The 27,579-nt window shown below is 51.0% G+C and overlaps 1 protein-coding gene across 2 annotated transcripts in view; it reads right to left on the minus strand.

Moving 5' to 3' along the window:
• Window positions 1-3,155: 3,155 nt before the first annotated feature.
• Window positions 3,156-27,579, minus strand: part of DAGLB (diacylglycerol lipase beta) — a 40,514-nt gene continuing 16,090 nt past the window's right edge. The window contains exons 6-15 of one of the 2 annotated variants that reach the window (XM_003895702.3): window positions 26,516-26,643; window positions 21,743-21,869; window positions 20,503-20,586; window positions 16,911-16,988; window positions 12,399-12,479; window positions 12,186-12,313; window positions 7,317-7,385; window positions 7,162-7,234; window positions 4,148-4,395; window positions 3,156-4,058 (exon numbers count right to left, since the gene is read on the minus strand). In XM_003895702.3, the coding sequence (XP_003895751.1) occupies window positions 3,860-4,058; window positions 4,148-4,395; window positions 7,162-7,234; window positions 7,317-7,385; window positions 12,186-12,313; window positions 12,399-12,479; window positions 16,911-16,988; window positions 20,503-20,586; window positions 21,743-21,869; window positions 26,516-26,643 (1,215 nt within the window). In that variant the 3' untranslated portion in view covers window positions 3,156-3,859. The remainder of the gene's footprint in view (window positions 4,059-4,147; window positions 4,396-7,161; window positions 7,235-7,316; window positions 7,386-12,185; window positions 12,314-12,398; window positions 12,480-16,910; window positions 16,989-20,502; window positions 20,587-21,742; window positions 21,870-26,515; window positions 26,644-27,579) is intronic. The other variant, XM_003895703.3, reaches the window with a different exon arrangement.

The raw sequence follows: 27,579 nt of genomic DNA on the forward strand, positions 1-27,579 counted from the left end.
CTTCATCCTGAGTGGTTTCTCCAAGAGCTCCTTGAGAGTGTGCTGGAAGTACACACAGTCATGCATCATGTAATGACATTGTAGTCAACAGTGTATTGCATATATGATAGTGTGTGAGACTACCTTATTTTTACTGTAACTTTTCTGTGTACAGATACGCAAATACCACTGTTAAAACTGCCAACTGCATTCAGTATAGTAACCGGCTGTGCAGGCGAGTAGCCTGTGAGCAGTGAACAGGCCCCACCTTCGACCTAGGTCTGTAGTAGGCTGATGTTAACAATGAAATCACCCATGTGTTTCTCAGAATGTTTACCTGCTGTTAAGTAAGGCATCACTCTTATTTTTGAGCCCCTGCATCTTGACAACTGTTTTACAGTACCTCTGGCTGGGCCTAAAATTCTAGGTTGGTGTTAACATCCCTTTTAAGTTATATTGAGACAGGGTCTTACTTTGTTACCCAGGCTGGAGTGCAGGAGCATCATCTCAGCTTACTGTGGCCTCGATGACCTGGGCTCAAGCAGGCCTGCTCAGCGTCCCGAGTAGCAGGGACTACAGGTGTGCACCACCATGCCCAGCTAATTTTGTTTTGTAGAGATGGGATCTGACTATGTTGCTCAGGTTGGAGATTTTTTATTTTGAGACAGGCTCTTGCTATGTTGACCAGGCTTAGACTCAAACTCCTGAGCTCAACTGATCCTCCCACTGCAGGCTCTCAAGTAGCTGGGACTACAGGCTTTGGCCCACTGCACCCAGCCTCCCTTTAGTTAAAAAAATTTATTCTTGGCCGGGCGCGGTGGCTCAAGCCTGTAATCCCAGCACTTTGGGAGGCCGAGACGGGCGGATCACGAGGTCAGGAGATCGAGACCATCCTGGCTAACACGGTGAAACCCCGTCTCTACTAAAAAATACAAAAAAAAAAAAAAAAACTAGCCGGGTGAGGTGGCGGGTGCTTGTAGTCCCAGCTACTCGGGAGGCTGAGGCAGGAGAATGGCGTAAACCCGGGAGGCGGAGCTTGCAGTGAGCTGAGATCCGGCCACTGCACTCCAGCCTGGGCGACAGAGCGAGACTCCGTCTCAAAAAAAAAAAAAAGAAAATTTATTCTTGGCCGGGCGCAGTGGCTCATGCCTGTAATCCCAGCACTTTGGGAGGCCAAGGTGGGCAGATCATTTGAGGTCAGGGGTTCGAGAGCAGCCTGGCCAACATGGTGAGACCCTGTGTCTACTAAAAATACAAAAATTAGCCAGGTGTGGTGGTACACGCCTGTAATCCCAGCTACTTGGGAGCCTGAGGCAGAAGAATTGCTTGAACCTGGGAGACAAAGTTGCAGTGAGCCGAGATTGTGCCACCGCACTCCAGCCTGGGTGACAAAGTGAGACTCCATCTCAATTTTTTTTTTTCCCCCTGTAGAGACAGGGTCTTGCTGTGTTGCCCACACTTGTCTTGAGCTCAAGGAATCCTCCCACTTTGGCCTCCCAAAATGGAATGATTACAGGCCTGAGCCACTGTGTCTGGGCCCTTCAGACTTTTGAAGGCAGTTCTTCCATGATTGTTCTTAGCCATTTCTGTTGGGATGTATTTTTTCTTAGATCTTGTGAGATTGTCCTTTTCTCTTCCACATTCTAGGGTTTATTTTATCCACCGTGCTGTGCACTTGGTGGCCTCTTTCTATCTTGGAAATTCATGACTTTCAAACTCAGATGTCAGACCTGGAGTGGCCTCGTAACCTTTTCTTTTCCCGGTTTATCATCATCTTTGAGGTTTTGATTTTGTCTCTGATGCTTTTCATCTTCAGGAGCTCTTTTCTGCTCTCTCCACTGTGAGCCTCTAGGGTCAGTTCTGAGTCACAGCGCTTTCTCTGAGTCCCAAGCCATGGCATGGGTCATCAGGAGCTTCTGCCCACATCATCTGTTTCTTTTGGTCTCTTGTTCTAGTGTCAGGAGTCCTTGGCTTATGCTTAAAGGCTGAAGTTGGAAACAGTTCCCTAGGAGGTCACACCATGTAGCAAGTCCATCTTGTACCTTTCTGACACTAGGTGAGTGCAGGAATTGGGTTTAGAAACAAGCTTGTAGCAGTTGGACGCTGCTATAGCCTTTTTCTTTTTTTTTTTTTTTTGAGACAGTCTTGCTCTGTCACCCAAGCTGGAATGCAGTGGCATAATCTCGGCTCACTGCAGCCTCTGCCTCCTGGGGTCAAGCAATTCTCCTGCCTCACCTCCTGAGTAGCTGGGATTACAGGTACCTGCCACCACGCCTGGCTATTTATTTATTTACTTATTTTTTTGAGGTGGAGTCTTGCTCTGTTGCCCAGGCTGGAGTGCAGTGCCATGATCTCAGCTCACTGCAACCTCCGCCTCCCAGGTTTAAGTGATTCTCCTGCCTCAGTCTCCTGAATAGCTGGGGCTATAGGCGCACACCACCACTCCTGGCTAATTTTTGTATTTGTAGCAGAGACAGGGTTTCACCATGTTGACCAGGCTGGTCTCGAACTCCTGACCTCAGGTGATCCGCCCACTGTGTCCTCCCCACAGTGCTGGGATTACAGGCATGCGCCACCGTGCCTGGCCTGAAGTTTTGAAAGGACCCTTTGCAGGCTTTACAAAGCTCTAGGGTGGCATGGCTGTGACAGCACAGGCCCCACGGAGGTGTCTTCTGAGGTCAGATTTCCTGGGAGAATCTTCTTGAAGACTTGGGGAGTCAGGAGGGCAGAGTCTCCTTCCCTCAACTGTGCTTGTGTCCAGTCCCCGCCTTCCACCTCAGAGCAAACGACGGGCCAGGTTTCTTCCCGCTTTCGAGCAAACCTGCTCCTTAGCTGGTCTTGTCTGCCTCAACCCCACTTCACAGCTGCCCAGGGTCTTGTAAGCTGGGGTCTGTTCATGTCTTTCCTTCCTGCCTAAGCTTCTGTACTGCGCGTCATCTGACTGTTGGAGTGTCTTCTCCCATCCTGTGGGTCTGTGCTTTTTGGAGAAATCTCCCTCCTGTTATTCTGTTGGGCTTCCAGTGGGAGGGGTGAAGTCAGTGCTGTGCAGTCTTCCATCTGAAGCCAGAACCCTGAGGTTTAAAAAGCACCTGGAAACATCATTGCTCTACAACCACCCAGTGTATTAGCGCTACCTGGAAATCCCCAGTAAGAGAGCACGCGACTGTACACACAGGCACTACCGTGACGCGTGCTTTATTGTTTTAACTCCTGAATCCACTGGCCGACCCCAGAGCCAGAAGAGTAGCAAGAATTCAATCAGCAACTCTGGATGCGGACACAATGAAACAACGGCGGTGGGAACAGGCGCGGGGGCGCTGTGGCTCGGAGGGGCGTGGCCAGGGGCTCCACTCACTTCCCCAACTGGGTTTCATTTTCCTCCCCAGCCAGAGCCCAGGGCTGCCCTTGGAGAAAACCCCAGGCCGCACCCTCACAAGAGTTCCATTTGCACAGCCAGGAAGCCCAGTTTGAAAAACAAACCACGCCTGTAAACCGAGTTGGATGAAAAGGGCTGGCTTGGGGGTGGGAGGCTACGGATCTGTTCACGGTCTTCCGGGCGGGCCCTGGATTCCAGCACGTCTGGAGCAGTCCTTAGACAGCCAAGGGATCCATCCGTGGGCCCGGGCTTCCCGAGGCTGTCTCCGCGGCCGCTGGGTCTCAGGAGTCCCATCACCTGAGCGTGCTCGCTGCTTCTGCTACAATGGCCACAGTGACTTCCCATAAACCGTTCTGTCATTGAGACCATGGAACTCGGTTCCCATCCGATTCCCGTTGACGGACGTCCGCTGTTTTGGCATCATGGGAATTCCTCGGATGGTAGGTCAGTTTAAGGACAAAAGCGTGAGTCCATCATTCCTGGGACAGTTTCCCGTAGCCCTGGTCAGGCCACGTCCACCCCGGAGACCCCTTGTGCCGGACAGGAGACGCAGGCCGCCCTGTCGGAGACCAGGCTGTCCAAGGCCCGCATCAGTATGTCTGGCATGTGGTCTGTGAGCATCTTCGGACCTATGAGTATTTTGCTGAATTCCGCTTCGTGTGACCACTTGGCGCTATACTGAGCAGCAGAGCAGCAGCCAAACCTGAAGCAGAAAAGGAGAGACATCAGCCGCCAAGCAGCCCCAGGGCTGACCCCCGCTCTCCTCCTGCCTGCCCACCACGCCGCACTCACCGCCCCGAGGCGCCCTCCTCCTGCAGGTGGATGATCCTGCCGGGAGGGTAGAGCGGCGGGTACTTGGGAGAAGAGTCCAGTGGGGAGTCGCTGGAGAAGCTGTAGGCCGGAGACCAGCGTGTCAGTAGGCTCTGCTCCCCAAGAAGAGGCTGTGTCAGGACTTCCTGGTCGCCCCCGTCCAGCTCCGTGGGAAAGTTGGGGTTCCCTCCGAACAGTTCATACCACAAACCGTGCAGCAAGATCTTGTACTGAGGGCGAGACCCAAGCAGTAGAATGCTGTCACTCACCCTCTGTCACCCGAGACCTCCCCAAACACCAAGGCGGACCAGACACATGGATCTGCTCATTGAGCCAGAAACCGCGCTTGGAAGACTCCACCAAAGACGCATGGCAAGCTGTGCTGGGTGGCAGCCGCCTCGGCTCAGGACCCGCGTCGGTGCCCAGTCACAGACCATGAGTGTAGGCTCTCTCCTGGGCAGTAAAACCATCGCACGCGGAGTAATATTTAAAAACCAAGTCATACAGCCTGTGAGGGCCATTTCACTTAATTATTTTCAGGCAATTCTGCAAATCAGTTTTGCCCTTCTCTGAAAGGCATTAGATACTAATTTCTACGGGCTGGAGTGCAATGGCGCGATCTTGGCACCACAATCTCTGCCTCCTGGGTTCAAGCGATTCTCCTACCTCAGCCTCCTGAGTAGCTGGCATTACAGGCTCCTGCCACCACACCCGGCTAATTTTTTGTATTTTTAGTAGAGACGGGGTTTCTCCATTTTGGTCAGGCTGGTCTGGAACTCCCGACCTCAGGTGATCTGCCCGCCTCGGCCTCCCAAAGTGCTGGGATTATAGGCGTGAGCCACCAGGCCCGGCCTAGATACTAATTTCTTTTTTTTTTTTTTTTTTTTTTTTTTGAGACGGAGTCTCGCTCTGTCGCCCAGGCTGGAGTGCAGTGGCCGGATCTCAGCTCACTGCAAGCTCCGCCTCCCGGGTTTACGCCATTCTCCTGCCTCAGCCTCCCGAGTAGCTGGGACTACAGGCGCCGGCCACCGCGCCCGGCTAGTTTTTTGTATTTTTTTAGTAGAGACGGGGTTTCACCGCGTTAGCCAGGATGGTCTCGATCTCCTGACCTCGTGATCCGCCCGTCTCGGCCTCCCAAAGTGCTGGGATTACAGGCTTGAGCCACCGCGCCCGGCCCCTAGATACTAATTTCTAAAAAAAATTTTAGGATGGGCACAGCAGTGGCTCACACCTGTAATCCCAGCACTTTGGGCAGCAAGGCAAGCGGATTGCTTCAGCCCAGAAGTTTGAGACCAGCCTGGGCAACATGGTGAGACCCTGTCTCTACAAAAAATACAAAAATTAGCCAGGTGTGGTGGCGAGTGCTTGTAGTCCCAACTACTCAGGAGGCTGAGGTGGGAGGATCACTTGAACTTGGGAGGCTGCAGTGAGCCAAGATGGCGCCGCTGCACTCCAGCCTGGGTGAGAGAGCGAGACCCTGTCTCAAAAAAGAAAAAACTGGGGAAGGTAATTGATAAGGAGAAAAATTTGTGTTTCTTCTTTCTGAACACACCATAAGAAAGGAACAAAACCATAAGAAAGGTCAGAAAACAAAGGGGTTAAACAAATAAAAATCATCTCTACCCACACTAAACAAAACCACACGTGGCATATGTCTTTTCAAATTTTTGTCAAAATTCATATATCTGTATCTCCTTGTCCCCACCCTCTGCCATAAGTCTTCTCTCTTAATAATTTTTAATTTTTTTTTTTTTTTTTTAACTTTTCAATGGATATCTATCTCTATCGGCAGACCTAAGTTTCGTTTCTTTTTTTTTTTTTGGAGAGAGAGCCTCATTGTATCCCACAGGCTGGAGTGCAGTGGTGCAGGAATCTCGGCTCATGCAACCTCTGCCTCCCAGGTTCAAGCGACTCTTCTGCCTCAGCCTCCCAAGTAGCTGGGATTACAGGCACCCACCACCACCCATAGCTCATTTTTGTATTTTTAGTAGAGATATGGTTTTGCCATGTCGGCCAGGCTAGTCTCAAACTCCTGACTCAGGATCCGCCCGCCTTAACCTGTGCTGAGGTTACAGGTGTGAGCCACTGCACCTGGCCAGCAGACATAAATTTCTACCACTATGTTAAAAAACCCCTGACATGGACACATATCACCATTTTAATAACTGCATGATATCCACAGTATAGATAAATGTGCCTGTACCTCTTAAGCTCTATTTGGCAGCCTCGCTTCCTAAGCTTTCAGACAAAAAGCCAAAAGGCATTAACATACTGTTAGTCACAAGACAGGACTAAGAAGTTTGTTAGAAAGCAAAATCAAATGGATAGTTCCTCCAGAGTATTTTCTTTTTCTTTTTTTTTTTAGAATAGAGACAGGGTCTTGTTGTGTTGCCCAGGTTGGCCTCAAGGGATTCTCCTGCCTCGGCCTCCTGAGGTGCTGGGATTCCAGGCATGCGCCAGTGGGCCCAGCCCAGATCCTATTTCCTCCCTGTGACATTTCCGGCACTTGCCGTAGCCATTTGCTTTCTTTTTTTTTTTGAGACAGAGTCTCGCCCTGTTGCCCAGAGGAGTGCAGTGGTGCGATCTGGGCTCACTGCAAGCTCCGCCTCCTGGGTTCACACCATTCTCCTGCCTCAACCTCCCAGTAGCTGGGATTACAGGCGCTCGCCATCACGCCCAGCTAAGTTTTTGTATTTTTAGTAGAGACGGGGTTTCACCGTGTTAGCCAGGATGGTCTCGATCTCCTGACCTCGTGATTCACCCACCTCGGCCTCCCAAAGTGCCGGAATTACAGGCGTGAGCCACCGCGCCCGGCCCATTTGCTTTCTTAAATATCACAGAGTCCTAGACCAGAATCTGACCAGAGGGTGGAAGGAGAGCTTCTAGAAACAGCATAGAGTGTCCTGCACTGAGGGTGCAATTCCTCCCGGCTCTCCACAGGATCTTAGGGACAGGCCCTGTGTCCTGCAGACCCTCTCAACAAGGCACCTGCTTACCTTGGGTTTATTGCACTGCGCAACCACCCGCAAGATTCTTCTCTTCAGATCTTCCAAGTTGGTCACACTGAGCCTGTTTAGCAAAGAGGCACACTGAGGCTGGGACCCAGCAGTCCCTACCCCCCAGCCCCGGGCGCAGCACCAGGCAGGCTTACCTGGGAATCACATCCTTCCCCAGGACGAGCGACACGATGAAGCTCTGAGAATATTCATGCAGAGCTTTGCTGAAATTCCAAACGAGAGGACGTTAGCTTTACGACGACACTGCCCACAAGGGCTTCCACGAAAGAAATCAGTGACACTGAGGGGTTAGTTTCCCAGACCTCAGCTCTGTTCTCTCTTCTCTAAAGGGAGGGGAGGGGAAACTTCAGTTACGGCGACTGACTGGCCAGATCCTACTAAAGCCACAATATACGTCCGACAGAGACGCCCCACGGCTAAAACTGCAAACGGGACACCAAGGTGGACCAGGCACATGGATCTGTCCTTTGACCCAGAAACCACACTTGGAAGACTCCATCAAAGATGCACTGGCAAAAATGAAGGGCAGAGGCAACAGGCGATTGACTGCGGCAGAACCTGCACCGGCAGAGGCTGGGAGCCTCCAGATACCCATCCCCAGAGCTGCCTTCAGCTCACAATGAGTCACACAATAGTGCGTCCCGCACAGCTGGGAGAAGGAGGAGGCTGTGTGTGCCGCTGCGGGGTCATCTCAGGACATGTGGTGAAAGTGAACAGCCACCACCAGAGGCAGAAGAGCAGGGAGAAAGTGCAGCCTTTCACCAACAGGAGAGGAACACAGACACGCTTCCTTCCAGCCATGGACATAACGGAAACGCCAGTCAAAATCACCACACACTTCAACCTCTGGGGTGACAGGACTTTTTTTTTTTTTTTTTTTTTTTTTTTGAGGAGCCTTGCTCTCTGTCCGCCTTTCCCCCAGGCTGGAATCAGTGGTGCGATCTCGGCTCACTGCAACCTCCGCCTCCCGGGTTCATGCTGTTCTCTTGTCTCAGCCTCCCGAGTAGCTGGGACTACAGGCGCCCGCCACCACGCCCAGTTAAGTTTTTGTATTTTTAGTAGAGACGAGGTTTCACCACGTTAGCCAAGATGGTCTCGATCTCCTGACCTCGTGATCCGCCTGCCTTGGCCTCCCAAAGTGCTGGGATTACAGGTGTGAGCCACCGCACCTGGCCAGAAAGGACATTTTTGAGGGAACAAGGATGGAAATGAGATTTCTCTGAATGCACCCTGCTTTGTTGAGTTGTCTTTGGAACCTGTTAATGTTTTATTTTACATCATTAGAAAACAAAATGACACAAAATAACAAGAAGCAATCCCTTAAATAAGCTAAATGAAACAAATGAACCTAATAGTGTATTAACCAAACAGAAGAATTATTTCAAGTGACTTAAAAAAACCACAGTAACCTGGCTGTACATCTCTACCAGGAATACATCTTTGCAAGAAAGCAAACTGGGCGCGGTGGTTCAAGCCTATAATCCCAGCACTTTGGGAGGCCGAGACGGGCGGATCATGAGGTCAGGAGATCGAGACCATCCTGGCTAACACGGTGAAACCCCGTCTCTACTAAAAAAATACAAAAAACTAGCCGGGCGAGGTGGCGGGCGCCTGTAGTCCCAGCTACTTGGGAGGCTAAGGCAGGAGAATGGCGTGAACCTGGGAGGCGGAGCTTGCTGTGAGCCGAGATCCGGCCACTGCACTCCAGCCTGGGTGACACAGCGAGACTCCGTCTCAAAAAAAAAGAATTAAAAAAAAAAAAAAAAAGAAAGCAAACTGCACAGACATGGCAAACCCCCGTCATCCTACTGTTAGATGTCATGCTGGTATTACTATTCAGAAAGGGCGATCTGTGTATCTCTACATATACATATATTGTGAGGGACATGTAATAAATGGGTTACTGTTGACAGAAACCAAATTTTTCAGATAAGAAGAAAAAAAGACACAGTTTCAGTGAAAACAACGTACAACCATTTGGTACAGGTAAAAACCCTGATCGTTAATTTTTTTTTTTTTTTTTGAGACAGAGTCTTGCTCTGTAACCCCGGCTGGAGTACAGTGGCACGATCTCGGCTCACTGCAACCTCTTTGTCCTGGGTTCAGGCAATCCTACTGCCTCAGCCTCCCGAATAGCTGGGACCACAGGCACGTGTCACCACGTCCAGCTCATTTTTGTAAGGAACGGGGTCCTTCTATGTTGCCCAGGCTAGTCTCGATCTCCTGGGCTCAGGTGATCCTCCTGCCTCAGCCTCCCAAAGTGATGGGATTACAGGTGTGAGCCACCATGCCCAGCCTCCTGATCTTGAAGTATCACTACACACTATGATTACATTTTCTCTTTGGTGTAACAAAAGCCTTTCCTACCTCTTTCCAATAAAAAGGCCTGGGAATTATGACCAGCTCTGTGGTAATGAGAACCACCAGTGCCCAGATTTCAGTTCAGAAATACCATTTCCCACTAAAAGGAACCAATATTCCTTGGAGAAATGGTTGCTTCCAGATATGGACAACGGGGAAAAAAAAAATTGCTCATTTCAAGCCCAAAACTTGAGAATACTTTGTTGTACCAGAAAGCAAGAAAATGAGGCCAGGCACAGTGGCTCAATACCTTTAATCCCAGCACTTTGTAGCTGAGGCAGGAGGATCACTTGAGCCCAGGAGTTCAAGGCCAGCCCGGGCAACATAGCAAGACCCTGTTCCTTATAAAAAATTAGCTGGCTTGCAGTGAGCTGAGATCCGGCCACTGCACTCCAGCCTGGGCGACAGAGCGAGACTCCGTCTCAAAAAAAAAAAAAAAAAAAAAAAATTAGCTGGACGTGGTGGTGTATGCCTGTGGTCCCAGCTACTTGGGAGGCAGAGGCTACAGTGAGCCATGACTGTGCCACGGCACTCCAGCCTGGGAGACAGAGCAAGACCCTGTGTCAATAAAAAAATAAGACAGCAAGAAAACAGACGACTGAAGTTTAAGTTTTTAAAAAATTAATGTCTGCCTCTGTAGACTGCTAGGTAACAATTCATTACTCTGAACACTGCTATATCGAGGGGAAGATTTAAGCATTTATATATTCTCCCATTTTTTCCTGTGTGAACTATACGTCAAAGAAACCAAATACGCAAAGAAAAGCTCTTTTTGTTCTTTACGTACTTACTTTTTAATCATTCCAAAGGGCTGGGATTACAGGCATGAGCCACCATGCCTGGCCCTTTATTTCATTTCAATGAAATAAAGTGGTATAATATTCCTTTATAATCACGGCAAAAGGTTACACAGAACGGTCAGTATGCTGAATCAGCAAAAAAAATGTACTTTTCAGCTGGGCGCGGTGGCTCACGCCTGTAATCCCACCACTTTGGGAGGCCAAGGTGGGTGGATCACGAGGTCAGGAGATCGAGACCATCCTGGCTAACACAGTGAAACCCCGTCTCTACTAAAAAATACAAAAAATTAGCCAGGCATGGTGGTGGGCGCCTGTAGTCCCAGCTACTCAGGCGGAGGCTGAGGCAGGAGAATGACGTGAACCTGGGAGGCAGAGGTTGCAGTGAGCCGAGATCGCACCACTGCACTCCAGCCTGGGCGACAGAGCAAGACTCCATCTCAAAAAATAAAAATAAAAGGCCGGGCGCGATGGCTCAAGCCTGTAATCCCAGCACTTTGGGAGGCTGAGATGGGCGGATCACGAGGTCAGGAGATCGAGACCATCCTGGCTAACATGGTGAAACCCCGTCTCTACTAAAAAAATACAAAAAACTAGCCGGGTGAGGTGGCGGGTGCCTGTAGTCCCAGCTACTCGGGAGGCTGAGGCAGGAGAATGGCGTAAATCTGGGAGGCGGAGCTTGTGGTGAGCTGAGATCTGGCCACTGCACTCCAGCCTGGAGACTCCGTCTCAAAAAAATAAATAAAATAAAATAGAGTACTTTTCAAACTCATAAAAATGTCTTTAAACATGTCCACTGTGCATGTGTCACCGCCCACAGCATATGCCCCCCGAGAAGCACCGCTCAGCACACTGGGCTCTGGACGACCCACCAGGCGCATGGATGTCAGCAGCCGCCCTCTGCCAGGGCTGTGAGAATGGGGGAGGCTGTGCATGCTTATGGGGAGGGAGGGTAGGAGAAGTCCCTACAACCTTCTGCTCAATTTTGCTGTCAACCTAAAACTGCTCTAAAAAATAAAGTCTGTTTGAAAAAAGAATCTCAGAATGAAATGCTTTAGGAAATTAAAGGTATGGTCAGACAGGTCTAAGAAAGGCTACACAGACCTTCTTCTGTGAAACAGTGCTTCAAAACAAACCTCAGCTGGGTGCGGTGGCTTATGCCTGTAATCCCTGCACTTTGGGAGGCCGAGGCACGCGGGTCACTTGAGGTCAGGAGTTCAAGACCAGCCTGGCCAACATGGCGAAACCCTGCCACTACTGAAAATACAGAAATTAGCCGGGTGTCGTGGCACGCAAGTGTAATCTCAGCTACTCAGAAGGCTGACGCAGGAGACTCGCTTGAACTCGGGAGGTGGAGCTTGCAGTGAGCCAGGCTCGTGCCACTGACTCCAGCCTGGGAAACAGCGAGACTCCGTCTCAAAAAACAAAACAAAACAAAAACCACAAATCTCTCTTGTGGATGAAAAATTGTGATTAGGTGATGAATAAAAGAGGAGTCTTGGCCGGGTGCAGTGGCTCACACTTGTAATCCCAGCACTTTGGGAGGCCAAGGCGGTGGAACACGAGGTCAGGGGTTAGAGACCAGCCTGACCAACATGGTGAAACCCCATCTCTACTAAAAATACAAAAATTAGCCAGCATGGTGGCGTGCACCCATAGTCCCAGCTACTCGAGAGGCTGAGGCAGAAGAACGGCTTGAACCTGGGAGGTGGATCATGCCACTGAGAGCGTGACTCCTTCTCGGCGGGGAGCGGGAGGGGGGGGAAAAGGAAAAAAAAAAAAAGATGAGTCTTGACCACATGACACTAAGTAGCAAGCTATTAGAGCAGGAAAACAAAGGCTCACCTCCACAGCCCCCGAGGCGGGGAGAAGGCGTAGCACCTGACCTGCGGGTAGGTGGCTCGGAGCATGGTGGCCAGCAGGGCGGCCGCCCCACCCCCGAGGCTGTGGCCCACGATGACCAGCCGGTACTCCTAGAGGACAGACAGCAGAATGAGGCGAAGGGTAAAAACAACAGCTCCAGAGAGGAGAAGGAAAGAAAGTTAACTAAGATCTCACAGGAGCAATGCTGAAGGCTTGGCTCAAAATCCCGTCGTTGATGAGTCGTCGGTAAACGTATCTGGCAGCTTGTGAAATACCCTAAAAACACAGACAAAGAAGGTAGTTAATCCTCAGACAAGGCAGGCCCAGGGGAGACTCGAGATGGGATGACGCTGTGCACTGATGTGTGAGTCTCTCCCGGGATCTGAGATCATGGGCTCAGCAGCCACATCCATGGTGCATGGCTATGCTCCTGGCCCCTTGCACAGAGCCTGACATGAAGCACGGTGCTTCACGCCTGTAATCCCAGCACTTTGGAAGGCCAAGGCAGGAGGATCACTTGAGCCCAGAAGTTCAAGACCAGCTTGGGCAACACAGTCTCTACTAAAATAAAAATACAAGACCAGCCTGGATCCTGTCTCTACTCAAAAAATAAAAATAAAAATAAAAAATAACCGGCCTTGGTGGCGAGCACGTATAGTCCAGCTCCTCAGGAGGCTGAGGTGGAAGGATCGCTTGAGCACAGAAAATGCAGGCTGCTGTGAGTCATGACTGCACCACTGGGCAGCACAGTAAGACCCTGTCCCACCCTAAAAAAACCCAAAAACAACCAAACATCTTTCCACAGATACATTTCTGTGGCTTTGTCTGTAGCTACACCGTTTAGTGCTATGTGAACATACCACAATTCACTTCAGCCAAGTTCCTATGGCTGGTCAGATTTACACTTTTTAAATGACATTTAAACATAAAATTCTAGAGCTGGGCCAAGTGGCTCACACCGGCAGTCCTAGCTATTTGGGAGGCTGAGGCAGGAGGATAACTTGAGCCCATGAGGTTGAGACCAGCCTGGGCAATGTAGCAAGACCCCATTTCTCTAAAACAACAAAATTCATAAAGTTCTGAATCAAAGAAGCTGATAAGCATCCACTGTTCTTGCAAAGGTAAAACTAAGTGAGTTTTGGGGCGGTTAGGTTTGGCTTTAACTTCAAAAAATAAATAAAATTTTATTTATTTATGAATGAATGAATGAATGAATGACAGAGTCTCGCTCTGTCGGCCAGGCTGGAGTGCAGTGGTGTGATCTCGGCTCCCTGCGTCCTCTGCCTCTCAGGTTCAAGTGATGCTCCTGCCTAGCCTCCTGAGTAATTGGGATTACAGGTGCATGCCACCACGTCCAGCTAATTTTTGTAGTTTTAGTAGAGACGGGGTTTCACCATATTGGCCAGGCTAGTCTCAAACTCCTGACCTCATGATCCGCCCGCCTCAGCCTCCCAAAGTAGTGGGATTACAGGCATGAGCCACTGTGTCCAGCAAAAATTTAAAATTTTCTGACATATACATCTGTCCTCTGAAACAGGCTTCTTGAAAATTAAGTAGTTGGCTGGATGTGGTGGCTCATGCCTGTAATCCCAACACTTTGGGAGGCTGAGGCAGGAGGATCACTTGAGCCCAGGAGTTCAAGGTTACAGCGAACTATGCCCCACTGCACTCCAGCTTGGGTGGTACAGTGAGACTGTTTCTGAAAAAAATCATCATAAAAATAATAAAAGAAAAAAATAGGGCCGGGCGCGGTGGCTCAAGCCTGTAATCCCAGCACTTTGGGAGGCCGAGACAGGCGGATCACGAGGTCAGGAGATCGAGACCATCCTGGCTAACACAGTGAAACCTCGTCTCTACTAAAAAGTACAAAAAACCAGCCGGGCGAGGTGGCGGGCGCCTGTAGTCCCAGCTACTCGGGAGGCTGAGGCAGGAGAATGGCGTGAACCCGGGAGGCGGAGCTTGCAGTGAGCTGAGATCCAGCCACTGCACTCCAGCCTGGGCGACAGAGCAAGACTCCGTCTCAAAAAAAAATAAATAAATAAAGAAAAAAATAAAGCCATTCCCTACATGCAGTTAAGCCCTCAAAAGATTTTTAAAAAAGAAAAGCAGTGCCAGGGAAACGGCCCCGTCAATGAGAAATATCTTCAAAATGCTTTCTCACTGTGCTCCTGTGCTGGGCCCGGAGAAAAGTGGGCCTGGCCCCGTCCCATAAAGCTTCTATTCTAACAGGATGAGGTGGAGGAAATCCCACAGAAGATGGGAGACTGTTTTTCATCATCTCTAATGCAACTACAAGTTTCTTTTTTTTTTGAGACGGAGTCTCGCTCTGTCGCCCAGGCTGGAGTGCAGTGGCGCCATCTCGGCTCACTGCAAGCTCTGCCTCCCGGGTTCAGGCTATTCTCCCAGCCAGTAGATGGGATTACAGGCGCCCACCATCTCGCCCGGCTAATTTTTTGTATTTTTAGTAGAGACGGGGTTTCACCGTGTTAGCCAGGATGGTCTCCATCTCCTGACCTCGTGATCCACCCGTCTCGGCCTCCCAAAGTGCTGGGATTACAGGCATGAGCCACCGCACCCGGCCCTGACGGCATTTCTTAACAAATCCCCAGATGCCCTTTCTCTCTCTTGCGACGGGGGGATGCAGTCAACTCCAGGCGACACTCACTGGGCACCTACTGTGTGGCTGGCGCCGGGCAGGCAGAGCCCAGCAGGATGTGGAGTAAGCCGCTGCCGGCGAGCCTCCCCGGCACACTTCCAACAACAAAACGCCAAGGCCCTTTCGGCCGCGCAGATTTGGAGTCTGATTACTGTGGACAGCGTCGGAGCCAAACTCAGCGCGACTTGGCACTAATGAAGCCAAGAGCACAGGACAGGCCCCGAGTGGCAGCCTTCCCGACCCAAGGGACAAACTGTCACTAAAATACGAACACAGCACACGGGGGCCTCAGCTGCCAGCCAGGCCGGGGGTCCTCAGCTTGTGGTCATGTAAAGCCTTTGCCTGAGCAGATCCACCCAGGTCAAGCCCCTTGGCCCCTGATGGGTTTCTGGGGCATCTCTGTACTAAGGCTTACAGTTCCTCCTTTCCTCACACACACCCAGGAACAGTCAAACTGGAGTCTTTTGTGAACTGGCATACAAAAAAGACAGCAAAGGGCCGGGCGCGGTGGCTCACGCCTGCAATCCCAGAACTTTGGGAGGCTGAGGCAAGAGGACTGCTTGAGCCAGGAGTTCAAGACCAGCCTGGGCAACATAGTGAGACCCCCATCTCTACAAAATACAAAGTAAAAAATTAGCCAGGCATGGTGGCACACGCCTGTAATCCCAGCTACTTGGGAGGCTGAGGTGGGAAGATCACTTGAGCCTGGGAGATGGAGGCTGCAGTGAGCTATGATTACACCATTGCACTCTAGCGTGGGTGACATAGCAAGACCCTGTCTCAAAAACAAAAACAGTCCGGGCGTGGTGGCTCAAGCCTGTAATCTCAGCAATTTGGGAGGCTGAGACGGGCAGATCATGAGTTCAAGAGATAGAGACCATCCTGGCCAACATGGTGAAACCTCGTCTCTACTAAAAATACAAAAATCAGCTGGGTGTGCTGGCGGGCACCTGTAGTCCCAGCTGCTGGGGAGGCTGAGGCAGGAGAATGGCTTGAAGCCGGGAGGCGGAGGTTGTAGTGAGCTGAGATGGCGCCACTGTATTCCAGCCTGACCAACAGAGCAAGACTCCATCTCAAAGAAAGAAAGAAAGAAATAGGCCAGTGACAAAAGGACAAATCCTGTACGATTCCACTTCTGTGAGGTTCCCAGAAGAGACGACTTGTAGAGACAAAGTAGAACAGAGGTTCCCAGAGGCCATGGAAGGGAGGAAGGGGAAGTCAGTGGTGATGGGTTCAGAGCTTGTGCTTGGGGTGGTGGGACTGGACATGGGCACACGGCACTGTGAACGCGCTGAATGCCCAGAACTGCGCACTAACTACCAACGAACAGTGACACTGACCAATGTGTTTCAGGAACATCTCACCACAGTTACAGAAAACCCCCAAAACTAGAAACCCCGCCCCTCTTCTCTGGGCGGGGGGTTTTCAATCCTTCAGGAGGAGCTGAGGCAGCCTCACACGCATAGCACAGTGAGAGTGAAACTGTGAACTTGGCACCGTGACATCTGCCATCTGCACAGAGAACGTGTGAATGACCCGGCAGAGTGCCAGCAGGGTGGCCTGCCTCCTGAGGGCCTGGTGCTCGCTCTCTGCTGCTCTGAGTCGTGATGAAGCTTTTCTTCACCATAAGAATGTACTACTTGAAATAATTCAGAGGAGGCTGGGTGTGGTGGCTCACGCCCGTAATCCCAACACTCTGGGAGGCTGAGGCAGGAGGACAACTTGAGCCCAGTAGTTCAAGACCAGCCTGGGCAACACAGGGAGACTGCCTCTCAGCAAACACACAAAGAGAGAAGGAAAAGCCACAGAGCTGGGCTCAAACGCCCAACCTGGTACTTATTCCAGTAGCCATGCGACTTCAGGCAAGGTGCTCGCTCTCTCTGAACAGGCTTCTCTCTCTTAGAATAAACAAAATCCTACAACCTCCCAGGGCGGCTGTGAGAATCAGCGCAGGAGGAACGGGCAGCGCTGTCTGTGCAGTTCCTGGCCGAGGTGCCCATCTGCTGTGTGGTCAGCATTCACGGGAAAGACGCACGAGCCTGCGCTCATACCTTGTGTGCCAGGCGGTCCTGCACCTCACACTCCACGTCCAGCACCTCGCTCTCTGCTGACAGGTCCGTAAGGATGTCCTGTAAAAAGGGCGTTGCAGAAGCGGCCATCAGCCTGGGATGGGCAGGGTGGGAGAATGACAGGTGGTTCCTGCTCCTGACACTTCTATGGAGGATGGCGGGGATGGTACCGTCTCCTGGTTCAGTCCCCGACTCAGAAGGGAAACCCAGCAGTGGCTCCTGAGGGCCCCGACGGTGCGACCAGCTCTGGGCCGGGCGTGAAGAGTGGAGGGGATCATGGAGCGTGCCTAAGACACACCCTGCGCCTTCCCCGCCACGCCTATTTCTTTTTTTTTTGAGATGGAGTCTGGCTCTGTGCGCCCAGGCTGGAGTGCAGTGGCGGATCTCAGCTCACCGGCCTCCGCCTCCCGGGTTTATGCCATTCCTGCCTCAGCCCCTCCGGAGTAGCTGGGACTGCAAGCGCCCGCCACCTACGCCCGGCTAGTTTTGTATTTTTAGTAGAGAGCCGAGGGTTTCACCGTGTTGCAGCCAGGATGGTCTCGATCTCGACCTCGTGAAATCCCGCCCGTCTCGGCCTCCCAAAGTGCTGGGATACAGGCAAACCCACCAGCATGTATATATATTCTAAGGACTCCGCGGCACAGAGCCTGTACCAGGGTTTTGAACAAAGCCTGGTTCCTGTCCTCAGGAGCCCCGTGACAGCTGAAACCGTGGAGAGGGGGAGGCCCAGACTAGTGCTGCAGCAAGGGCCAGGCGGTGCCGAGTCAGAGGACAGGGCACAGCCTAGGGGCAGGGGTGGCTCCCTGGAGGAGGTGATGCCAGAGCCAGACCCGAAGGAAGAGGCTGTTGTGAAAGCAGAGAGGACAGGCGCGTCCTCCCCACAGGGGCAGCGGGACCACTGGCTGGGGCCCTGGACGCGGCTCCACACCAGCCCTATTTGAAAAGGTCCACAGGTGAGTGCTGTGCGGCTGGGCTGGAGGCCCCGGCACCGGTGTCCAGGCTGCGGAGCAGGCAGGGGGAAGGCTGCTGGGTAAAGCACCCAGAGCTGTGATAAGAAACACAAACTTGCCAGGCACGGTGGCTCACGCCTGTAATCCCAGCACTTTGGGAGGCCGAGGCGGGCGGATCATCTGAGGTCGGGAGTTCAAGACCAGCCTGACCAACACGGAGAAACCCCATCTCTACTAAAAATACAAAATTAGCCTGGCGTGGTGGCGCAGGCCTGTAATTCCAGCTACTCAGCAGGCTGAGGCAGGAGAATCGCTTGAACCCGGGAGGTGGAGGTTGCAATGAGCCGAGATCGCACCACTGCACTCCAGCCTGGGTGACAGAGTAAAACTCTGGAAAAAAAAAAAAAAAAAGAAAGAAAGAAACAGAAACTTGATATTAAAGGCAGTGGGCCCTGTCACAGAAAAGCACGAAATCATGTCCTCTGCAGCAACCGAGGCAGCTGCGGGCCATCATCCTTGGCGAATTAACACAGACACAGAAAAGCAAACACCGCGTGGTTTGATGTGACAGTGGAAGCTCAACACTAGGTTTTCATGGACACAAAGAGGGGAAAATAGACACCGGGGCCACTAGAGGAGGGTGGGGGAAGGGCTGAAAACCTAAGCACTGGGTACTGTGCTCAGTACCTGGGAGACAGGATCAACGGCACCCCAAACCTCAGCATCACCTGGTATACCCAGCTACAAACCTGCACGTGTACCCTCTGAATCTAAAGTACAAGTTGGAATTAAAAAAAGAAAATTTAAAGACACATCAATAAAGGCAATAGGAAGCCACTGGAGGTTTCTGAGCAGGACGGTAAGATCCGACCCGTGTTCTAGAGTGAGTCCTCGGTGGACAGGACAATGGACAGAAGCTGAGGTGAGTAGATGGCTACAGCCCAGGAGGTTGAGACCAGCCTGGGAAACATAGTGAGATCTTGTCTCTATGAAAATAGAAAAAATAGCCGGGTGTAGTGGCACATGCCTGTAGTCCCAGCTACTTGAGAGGCTGAGGCAGAAGGATCACCCAAGCCCAAGAGGTGGAGGCTGCAGTGAGCTGATTGTACCATCGTACTCCACCCTGGGCAACAGAGCAAGACCCTGTCTCAGAAGCAAACAATCAAACAGACTGTGGAGAAGAGAGACTAGACAGGGACGGAGATGGGAAGCTAGAGGACTGGGACTAGAAGTGGGGCCACGGCGCTGGAAATGGAGAGAGGGTCACACAGGTGGGGCAGGAACCTCACACGCAGCAGACAGGGTGCACAGAAGCCACAGACGACGCCACTGCTTCCTTAGTTTCGAGATGGAGTCTTGCCCTGTTGGCCAGGCTGGAGTGCAGTGGTGCGATCTCAGCTCACTGCAACCTCCACCTCCTGGGTTCAAGCGATTCTCCTGCCTCAGCCTCCCAAACAGCTGGGATTACAGGCACCAGCACCGTACCCAGCTAATTTTTTTTTTTTTGAGACTGAGTCTTGCTCTGTCTCCAGCCTGGAGGGCAGTGGTGCAATCTCGGCTCACTGCAAGCTCCACCTCCCGAGTTCAAGTGATTCTCCTGCCTCAGCCTCCTGAGTAGCTGGGATTACAGGCGCCTGCCACCACGCCCAGCTAATTTTTTGTATTTTCAGTAGGGACAGGGTTTCACCATGTTGGCCAGGCTGGTCTCAATCTCTTGACCTCCTGATCCACCCACCTCGGCCTCCCAAAGTGCTGGGATTACAGGTGCCACTGCTTCTTAAATGGGCAATGGGGGGACGCTGGCAGGGCTGACATGAACAGAGCACCCTCCGGGAGAAGCAGCCCTGTGAGGAGTGTGGCTTCTCTGGTGCCTCCCGGGAGAGCCAGATGGCTCCTGAAGATGCAGGTTTGGGGTCCTGGCCCTGGACCTGGGAGGCTGCCGCAGAGCCAGTCGGGAGCAGAAGAGGGCCGAGCGCACAGGCTCTGGAGTCTCAACACATTTTCTGGGTCAGCAGAGAAGAACGGGAAGTGAGACTGAGGAGTGGCCAGGAGGAAACCGGAATTGAGAGAAGAAAGCTTCGACAACGAAAGCGTTGCCTGGCATCTCCAAGGGGCACAGGAGGATGGGCTGAGGAAGACAGAAGAGGGGCCACGGGCTGGGGATGGATGTAGGCAGTCCTGGCTGCACCTGGAGAATGGCAGGCCACGAGGGGTATGAGGACCCAAACCCGGAGCTTGCAGCGGGGCTAGTGGCCAGAGGCGTGACTCTCTGCCGCCATCTGGCTCTGGTGCAGGAATTCCACAGGAGGCTCCCAGGTGTGGGGCCTGGCTGGGCACAGGGAAGATAGGCAAGGGGGGCCAAGCAGGTGCCCTCTTGGAGCTCCCGTGGCGGGGGGCCAACCTGCCAGCCGCTCTGCCGCTGACAATTTTCAATGAAGACGAAACAGCTTCATCCCTTTTTGCAAAGGGAGTATTTCCCAACCCTGGGCTCACATCCTCATTTTCTGTCCTCAGCGTTTTCCCGCGTCTCATGCGGTTACTGACGGTTTTCCCCAGCCGAGCGTCTGTGTGCTCCCGCCCCTACACCCCACTCCCAGGGCTGGAAAGTCAAGTTCCAACGTTACCTGCAGAGACATGGTCCCCCTCACGGCGACGACAACAGACTCTTTCCTGTGATCCAGAGCCACTATAAACGGCAGCTCGTAAACCTGCAGGAGCAAGAAACAAGCATGGAGCCTCAGCAGTGAACAAGTGCACCCGCAAGCGAAGTCAGAGCCCTGTAGTGTCTGCGGTGACGGCCCAATTCCTGCGGCACAGAGGAGGGGACGCTGCCTCTCTCCACTCATGCTCACTACACAGTGGGACCCGCTCTGGCGAGGACTGGCCTTCATAAACCACGCTGCTCGACAGGAAAAAGGATCTTCGTTTTCTTAGCCTCCCTCTGACCTCCCCACAGACTGGGATTTAACTGACCCAGGGTGCAGCCTGGACTTTAGCAGTTTTAAAAACTCCTCAAGAGGTTCTTTTGGACAGCAAAGTGTGAGAGCCGCCCATCTGCACCAGCAGGCCCTCCGCGGCTGTGTGTGTGAGAATCACCTGGAGAGACACCGAGCCACACTGGGCACACAGCACTGCAGCCACACACAGCTGGCTTTTTCTCGAGACACAGTCTCGCTCTGTCGCCCAGGCTGGAGTGCAAATGTGCAATCTCGGCTCATTGCAACCTCCGCCTCCTGGATTCAAGTGATTCTCCTGACTCAGCCTCTCGACCAGCGGGGACTACAGGCGCCCGCCACCACGTCCAGCTAATTTTTGTATTTTTAGTAGAGATGGGGCTTCACCATATTGGCCAGGCTGGTCTTGAACTCCTGACCTTGTGATCCGCCTACCTTGGCCTCTCGAAGTGCTGGGATTACAGGTGTAAGCCGCTGTGCCCAGCCCACCGCTGGCTTTTGCAGCTTCTCCCCAGGTGACGGTGACCCCCCCAGAGTGCCAGACCCGCTGCGCTACACTACTGATGGAACTCATGACCCAAGACAGCGATACAAACCCCGGAAGCCATGCAGGATTAATACTGAGGGACTTCACTGCTCCTCGATAGAAGGGCGAGATAAGAAACGCAGCATGCTATCTCTGATGAAGACGTCTCTATCTTACGTGAAACCTGGCTTCTGAACCTGCACCAAGGCATCTGTGTGGCTTCCCCAGGGTCTGTGGCTGGCCCCTCTGAAACCGTACACAGAACTTAGGAGTGTGTTTGTGTGTCTATGAATTACGGGAAGAATAATTCAAAACTTCCATCAGAATCTCTAAGGGCTCCAGGACCCAAAAGAAGTGAAGAGCCGCCGCCTACAGCGTCCATACCTTGTCATGGAAGCTGACGTGGATGAAGTCCCTGTACTGCAGCCCTGTCGTGTGCAGGATGGAGCCGAAGTGACAGTTGAGCTGATCACCTCCGACCAAGTCATAGTCTGTGGTTCTGCTTCTGCAACTAAAAAAAGGAGGCCAAAGACGTTACTGTGCCAAGCAGAGCCACTCAGCAAGGAATGTCCGTCCTCACTGCCACATTTTCCCAGAGACACGAGGACCAGAGCGGACAATTTTCAGGACTTAGCCTGGCCGACATGGAATGGCTTTTTAAAATTTATTTTATTGATTGATTGATTGAGATGGAACCTCACTCTGTCACCCAGGCTGGAGTACAGTGGTACAATCTCGGGTCACTGCAACCCCTGCCTCCCAGGGTCAAGCGATTCTCTTGCCTCAGCCTCCTGAGTAGCTGGGATTACAGGCACGTGCCACCACGCCCGGCTAGATTTTGTATTTTTAGTAGAGCAATGTTTCGCCATGTTGGCCAGGCTGGTTTTAAACTTCTGACCTCAGGTGATCTGCCCGTCTTGGCCTCCCAAAGTGCTGGGGTTACAAACGTGAGCCACTGCACTGGGCCTTGAATGGCTTATTAAAGATAATACTTCTCGGCCGGGCGTGGTGGCTCAAGCCTGTAATCCCAGCACTTTGGGAGGCCGAGGCAGGTGGATCACAAGGTCAGGAGATCGAGACCATCCTGGCTAACACGGTGAAACCCTGTCTCTACTAAAAATACAAAAAAAAAAATTAGCTGGGCGTGATGGCAGGCACCTGTAGTCCCAGCTACTTGGGAGGCTGAGGCAGGAGAATGGTGTGAACCTGGAAGGTGGAGCTTGCAGTGAGCTGAGATCACACCACTGCACTGCAGCCTGGGCAACAGAGCAAGGCTCAGAAGATGATACTTCTCTGTGTACACATGTCTTAGGTAGAGCTCTGACTTCTGGCATCATGTTAATGATTCCCATATTCAAAAAATTAATCAACAAGGATGGGCAAGTCCCTAAAACTGAATGCCAACAGAAGTAGGTAAACCAAACCTGTCCAAATGAACAACACAGTCAACTCTGGAGAAAACAAATAAGAAATCATAGAAGTAACTTTTGAGTACTGTACTCCATGTTTAAAAACAAAAAGAGGCTGGGTGCAGTGGCTCATGCCTGTAATCCCGGCACTTTGGGAGGTCGAGGCAGGTGGATCACCTGAAGTCAGGAGTTCGAGACCAGTCTGGCCAACATGGTGAAACCCCATATCTACTAAAAATACAAAACTTAGCTAGGGGGGTGGCAGGTGCCTGTAATCCCAGCTACTCGGATGCTGAGGTAGGAGACTCACTTGCACCCAGGAGGCGGAGGTTGCAGTGAGCTGAGATTGTGCCACTGCACTCCAGCCTGGGCAACAGAGTGAGACTCCGTCTCAAAAAATGCAATTAAATTAAATTAAATTAAAAACAAAAAGAACTACAAACAAATTGCAAACTCTACTTAGCAGATGCCCTTTTTGTAATGGAACTGGGTATAGGAATTCTGAAACTATTTTGTTAGTAATGGGGGACTGAGTGTGGGTAACTCACGCTGATGTTGCTGCGGGCCAGGCTTCTCTTTGCAGAAATGATGTGGAGAAGCAAAGAGAAACCCTGGGACTTTGGATTAGAATTAAAAGATATCAGGGCCAGGTGACTGATGCCCATGAAGCCAGCGCTTTGGGAGGCTGAGGCAGGAGGTTCGCTCAAGTGTTGGAGACCAGCCTGGGCAACAAAGCAAAACTGTCTCTAGAAGAAATTTATTAATTTAAAACATTTAAAAAAATTATCCCGGTCTGGCAGCGCATGCCTGTAGTCCCAGCTACTTGGAAGGCTGAGGTGAGAGAATCCTGTCTCTTAAAAGACAAACAATGAAAAGGTATTAGTATAATCTCATAGTCTTTAAAATAAATACATAGGCCAGGTGTGGTAGCTTACACCTGTAATCCCAGGACTTTGGGAGACCGAGGCAGGAGGACAACTTGAGCCCAGGAGGTTGAGGGTACGGTGCTACAGTAAGCCATGATGATACCACTATACTCTAGCCTGGGCAACGGTTCCAAGAAAGGAAGTGCTCAAAACAAGACAGGGTCATATGAAAAGAACATAGGAGCCAGTCTGCAGGACAAAATCTGGGACATTCTGAGCATCAAATAAACACTGTACTTACTATAAAATGAACAGTAATAATTACAACCCACTGAACTTAAGAATCTATAAATCCATATTGACAATAAAATGTAGGGATAAAAAGCTCTTTTTTATAGGAAATGACAATTAATGTAGAAGAAATGATGAATTTAGAAAAATCACAATTTTGGCCAGGTGCAGTGGCTCACGCCTGTAATCCAACCGCTTTGGGAGGCCGAGGCGGGTGGATCACCTGAGGTCAGGAGTTCGACCAGCCTGGCCAACATAGCGAAAACCCATCTCTACTAAAAATACAAAAACTTAACCGAGTATGGTGGCGCGAGCCTGTAATCCCAGCCACTCGGGAGGCTGATGCAGGAGAATCACTTGAACTAGGAGACGGAGATTGCAGTGAGCCAGGATCACAAGACTCCGTCTCAAAAAAAAAAAAAAAAGAAAGAAAAATCACAATTTTGCCACCATCCTAGTGATAAGTGATTCAGACAAGAATCAATGGATGCTGTACTGCCAGATGAGAATTCAGAGAGGGACAGGACATTTATTTACTTGTTTTTTATTTTGTTTTGGTTTTTGTTTTTTTCTTTTTGAGACCGTCTTGCTCTGTTGCTCAGGCTGGAGTGCAATGGCTGTGATAGCCACTCACTGCAACCTCCAACTCCCTGGTTCAAGCGATTCTCCTGCCTCAGCCTCCCAAGTAGCTGTGATTACAGGTGTGCGCCACCACACCCAGCTAATTTCTGTATTTTTAGTAGAGAAGGGGAGTCATCATGTTGTTCAGGATGGTTTTGAACTCTTGACCTCAGGTGATCCACCCGCCTTGGCCTCCCAAAGTGCTGGGATTACAGGCATGAGCCACTGCACCTGGTGAGATATAGACATATACATTTATTTATTTTATTTATTTATTTATTTTTTTGAGACGGAGTCTCACTGTCTCCCAGGCTGGAGTGCAGTGGTGTGATCTCGGCTCACTGCAAGCTCCACCTCCCGGGTTCACGCCACTCTCCTGCCTCAGCCTCCCAAGTAGCTGGGACTATGGGCGCCCGCCACGATGCCCAGCTAATTTTTTGTATTTTTAGTAGAGATGGGGTTTCACCACGTTAGCCAGGATGGTCTCGATCTCCTGACGTCGTGATCCACCCGCCTCGGCCTCCCATAGTGTTGGGATTACGGGTGTGAGCCACTGCACCCAGCCTATTTAATTTATTTTTTAAGACAGGGTCTCCTTCTGTCACCTAGGCTGGAGTGCAGTGGCGCAATCCCGGCTCACTGCAACCTCAGCCTCCTGGGCTCAGGTGTTTCTCCTGCCTCAGCCTCCCAAGTACCTGGGACTACAGGTACACACCGTTACACCCAGCTAATTTTTATATTTTTAGTGAGATGGAGTTATGACAGGTTGCCCAGGCTGGTCTCAAACTCCTGAGCTCAAGTGATCCACCTGCCTCAGCCTCCCAAAAAGCTGGGATTACAGGTTTGAGCCACCATGCCTGGCCCAGGACAAGATATTTAAATTATTTCAAGGCTGGCAGTCACCACCTCAGCCAAGCAATCAATGTTAATATCACCAGAAACAGGACAAACCGGCATCGTGTATCCCCCGATATGATATACTAGGAAGGATGTTTGTCATGGACCATTCCCGCCAAAAATGCAAAATGTAAATCTAATCACAGGCAAACCATCACACAAATGCAAATTGAGGGTCCTTCTACAAAATATCTGCACTGTCCTCTTCAAAATGTCAATATCACGAAACGAAAGAATGGCTGAGAAACTTACAACTTGAAGGAGACCAAAGAGACATGGAAACTAGATGCAATGCATCATCCTGGATTGGAAAAAAAATTGCTAAAAAGGGTATTACTGAGGTTGGGCAGAGTGGCTCACACCTTGTCATCCCAGAACTCTGGGAGGCTGAGGCAGGCAGATCACTTGAGGTCAGGAGTTCGAGACCAGCCTAGTCAACATGGGGAAACCCCATCTCTACTAAACATACAAAGATTACCTGAAGCCGGCCCTGGTGGCTGACGCCTGTAATCCCAGCACTCTGGGAGGCTGAGGCAGGCCAATCACGAGGTCAGGAGTTCCAGACCAGCCTGGCCAACATGGTGAAACCCCGTCTCTACTAAAAATAGAAAATTAGCCGGGCCTGGTAGCGGGTGCCTGTAATCTCAGATACTCAGGAGGCTGAGCCAGGAGTACCACTTGAGCCTGGGAGGCGGAGGTTGCAGTGAGCTGAGATCGTGCCACTGCACTCCAGCCTGGGCAGCAAGAGTGAAACTGTCTCAAAAAGGGAAAAATAAAATAAAATGGTTCAGGGAAAAAAAAATACGTGTGTGTGTGTGTGTGTGTGTGTGTATATATATATAGATACATATAGGATGTTTGTCATGGACAACATGTGATGGATATATATATAGAGAGAGAAAGAGAGTGATACAGCACATGTGACCAGATGAGTCACAGCTGGTGACTCTAGGTAAAGGATTCATGGGAGTTCTTTGCACTGTTGTTGCAAGTTTTTGAAATATCTCAAAATAGAAAGCTTTTTTTTTTTTAAGGGAAATATGGCTATGGAGGCTGAGACTGTGCCAACCCACCAGTCACCACCAATCCTGCACAGCCCCGTGAGGGGGTTTCTGTAGATGTAGAGAGGCCACCCGTAGGCCGCTGCTGCAAACTGCATGTAATGATGGCAGTTTTCTAATTCTGCATCCAGATCAGCTTCCTGCAAGAGAAGGACAGAAACTACTGTTTATTAAGGGAACTCCCGACACAGTGGATCGACACACCCAGGGAGAACTGCAGTCCCCATCCTAGGAGGAATTGTTCTCATGCATAGAATTAAACAGCAAATTTCCTCAAACACAAGCTTTCAAAGATATGATGGATGTGGCCGGGTGCAGTGGCTCACACCTGTAATCCCAGCACTTTGGGGGACTGAGGCTGGCAAATCACTTGAGGCCAAGAGTTCGAGACCAGCCTGGCCAACACGGTGAAACCCTGTCTCTACTAACAATACAAACATGAGCTGGGCGTGGTGGCGCACACCTGTAGTCCCAGCTACTATGGAGGCTAAGGCAGGAGAACTGCCTCAAGTCAGGAGGTGGAGGTTGCAGTGAGCTGAGATTGTGCCACTGCACTCCAGCCTGGGCGACAGAGTGAGACTCCATCTCAAAAAATAAAGTAAAATAAAATAAAAAGATAAGATGGATGATAAAGTGGGCAGGAATGGGTTCCCACTACCTGAACGCCAGGTGATACAAAGATGCCTCACCTGACAGGTGATATCATACAACCAGTGGAAGCCGCCAATCAGATTCCAACCCAACTGCTAATGAAACTGCTGTAGAGTCCTAGCTTAGTACCTGGGTGAAAATACAATCTCTACAACAAACCTTCGTGACATGAGTTTACCTGTATAACAACCCTGTTTACGTACCCCTGAACCTAAAAGAAAAGTTAAAAAAATGATTTTTAAAAAATGTTTTAAAAACAGGCCCGGTGTGGTGGCTCACGCCTGTAATCCCAGCACTTTGGGAAGCCGAGGCAGGCAGATTCCCTAAGGTCATGAGTTTGAGATCAGCCTGGTCAACATGGCAAAACCCCGTCTCTACTAAAAATGCAAAAAATTAGCTGGGTGTGGTGGCACATGCCTGTAATC

The sequence above is a fragment of the Papio anubis genome, chromosome 4 (assembly GCF_008728515.1).
Source record: "Papio anubis isolate 15944 chromosome 4, Panubis1.0, whole genome shotgun sequence".
Classification (NCBI taxonomy): Eukaryota; Metazoa; Chordata; class Mammalia; order Primates; family Cercopithecidae; genus Papio; species Papio anubis.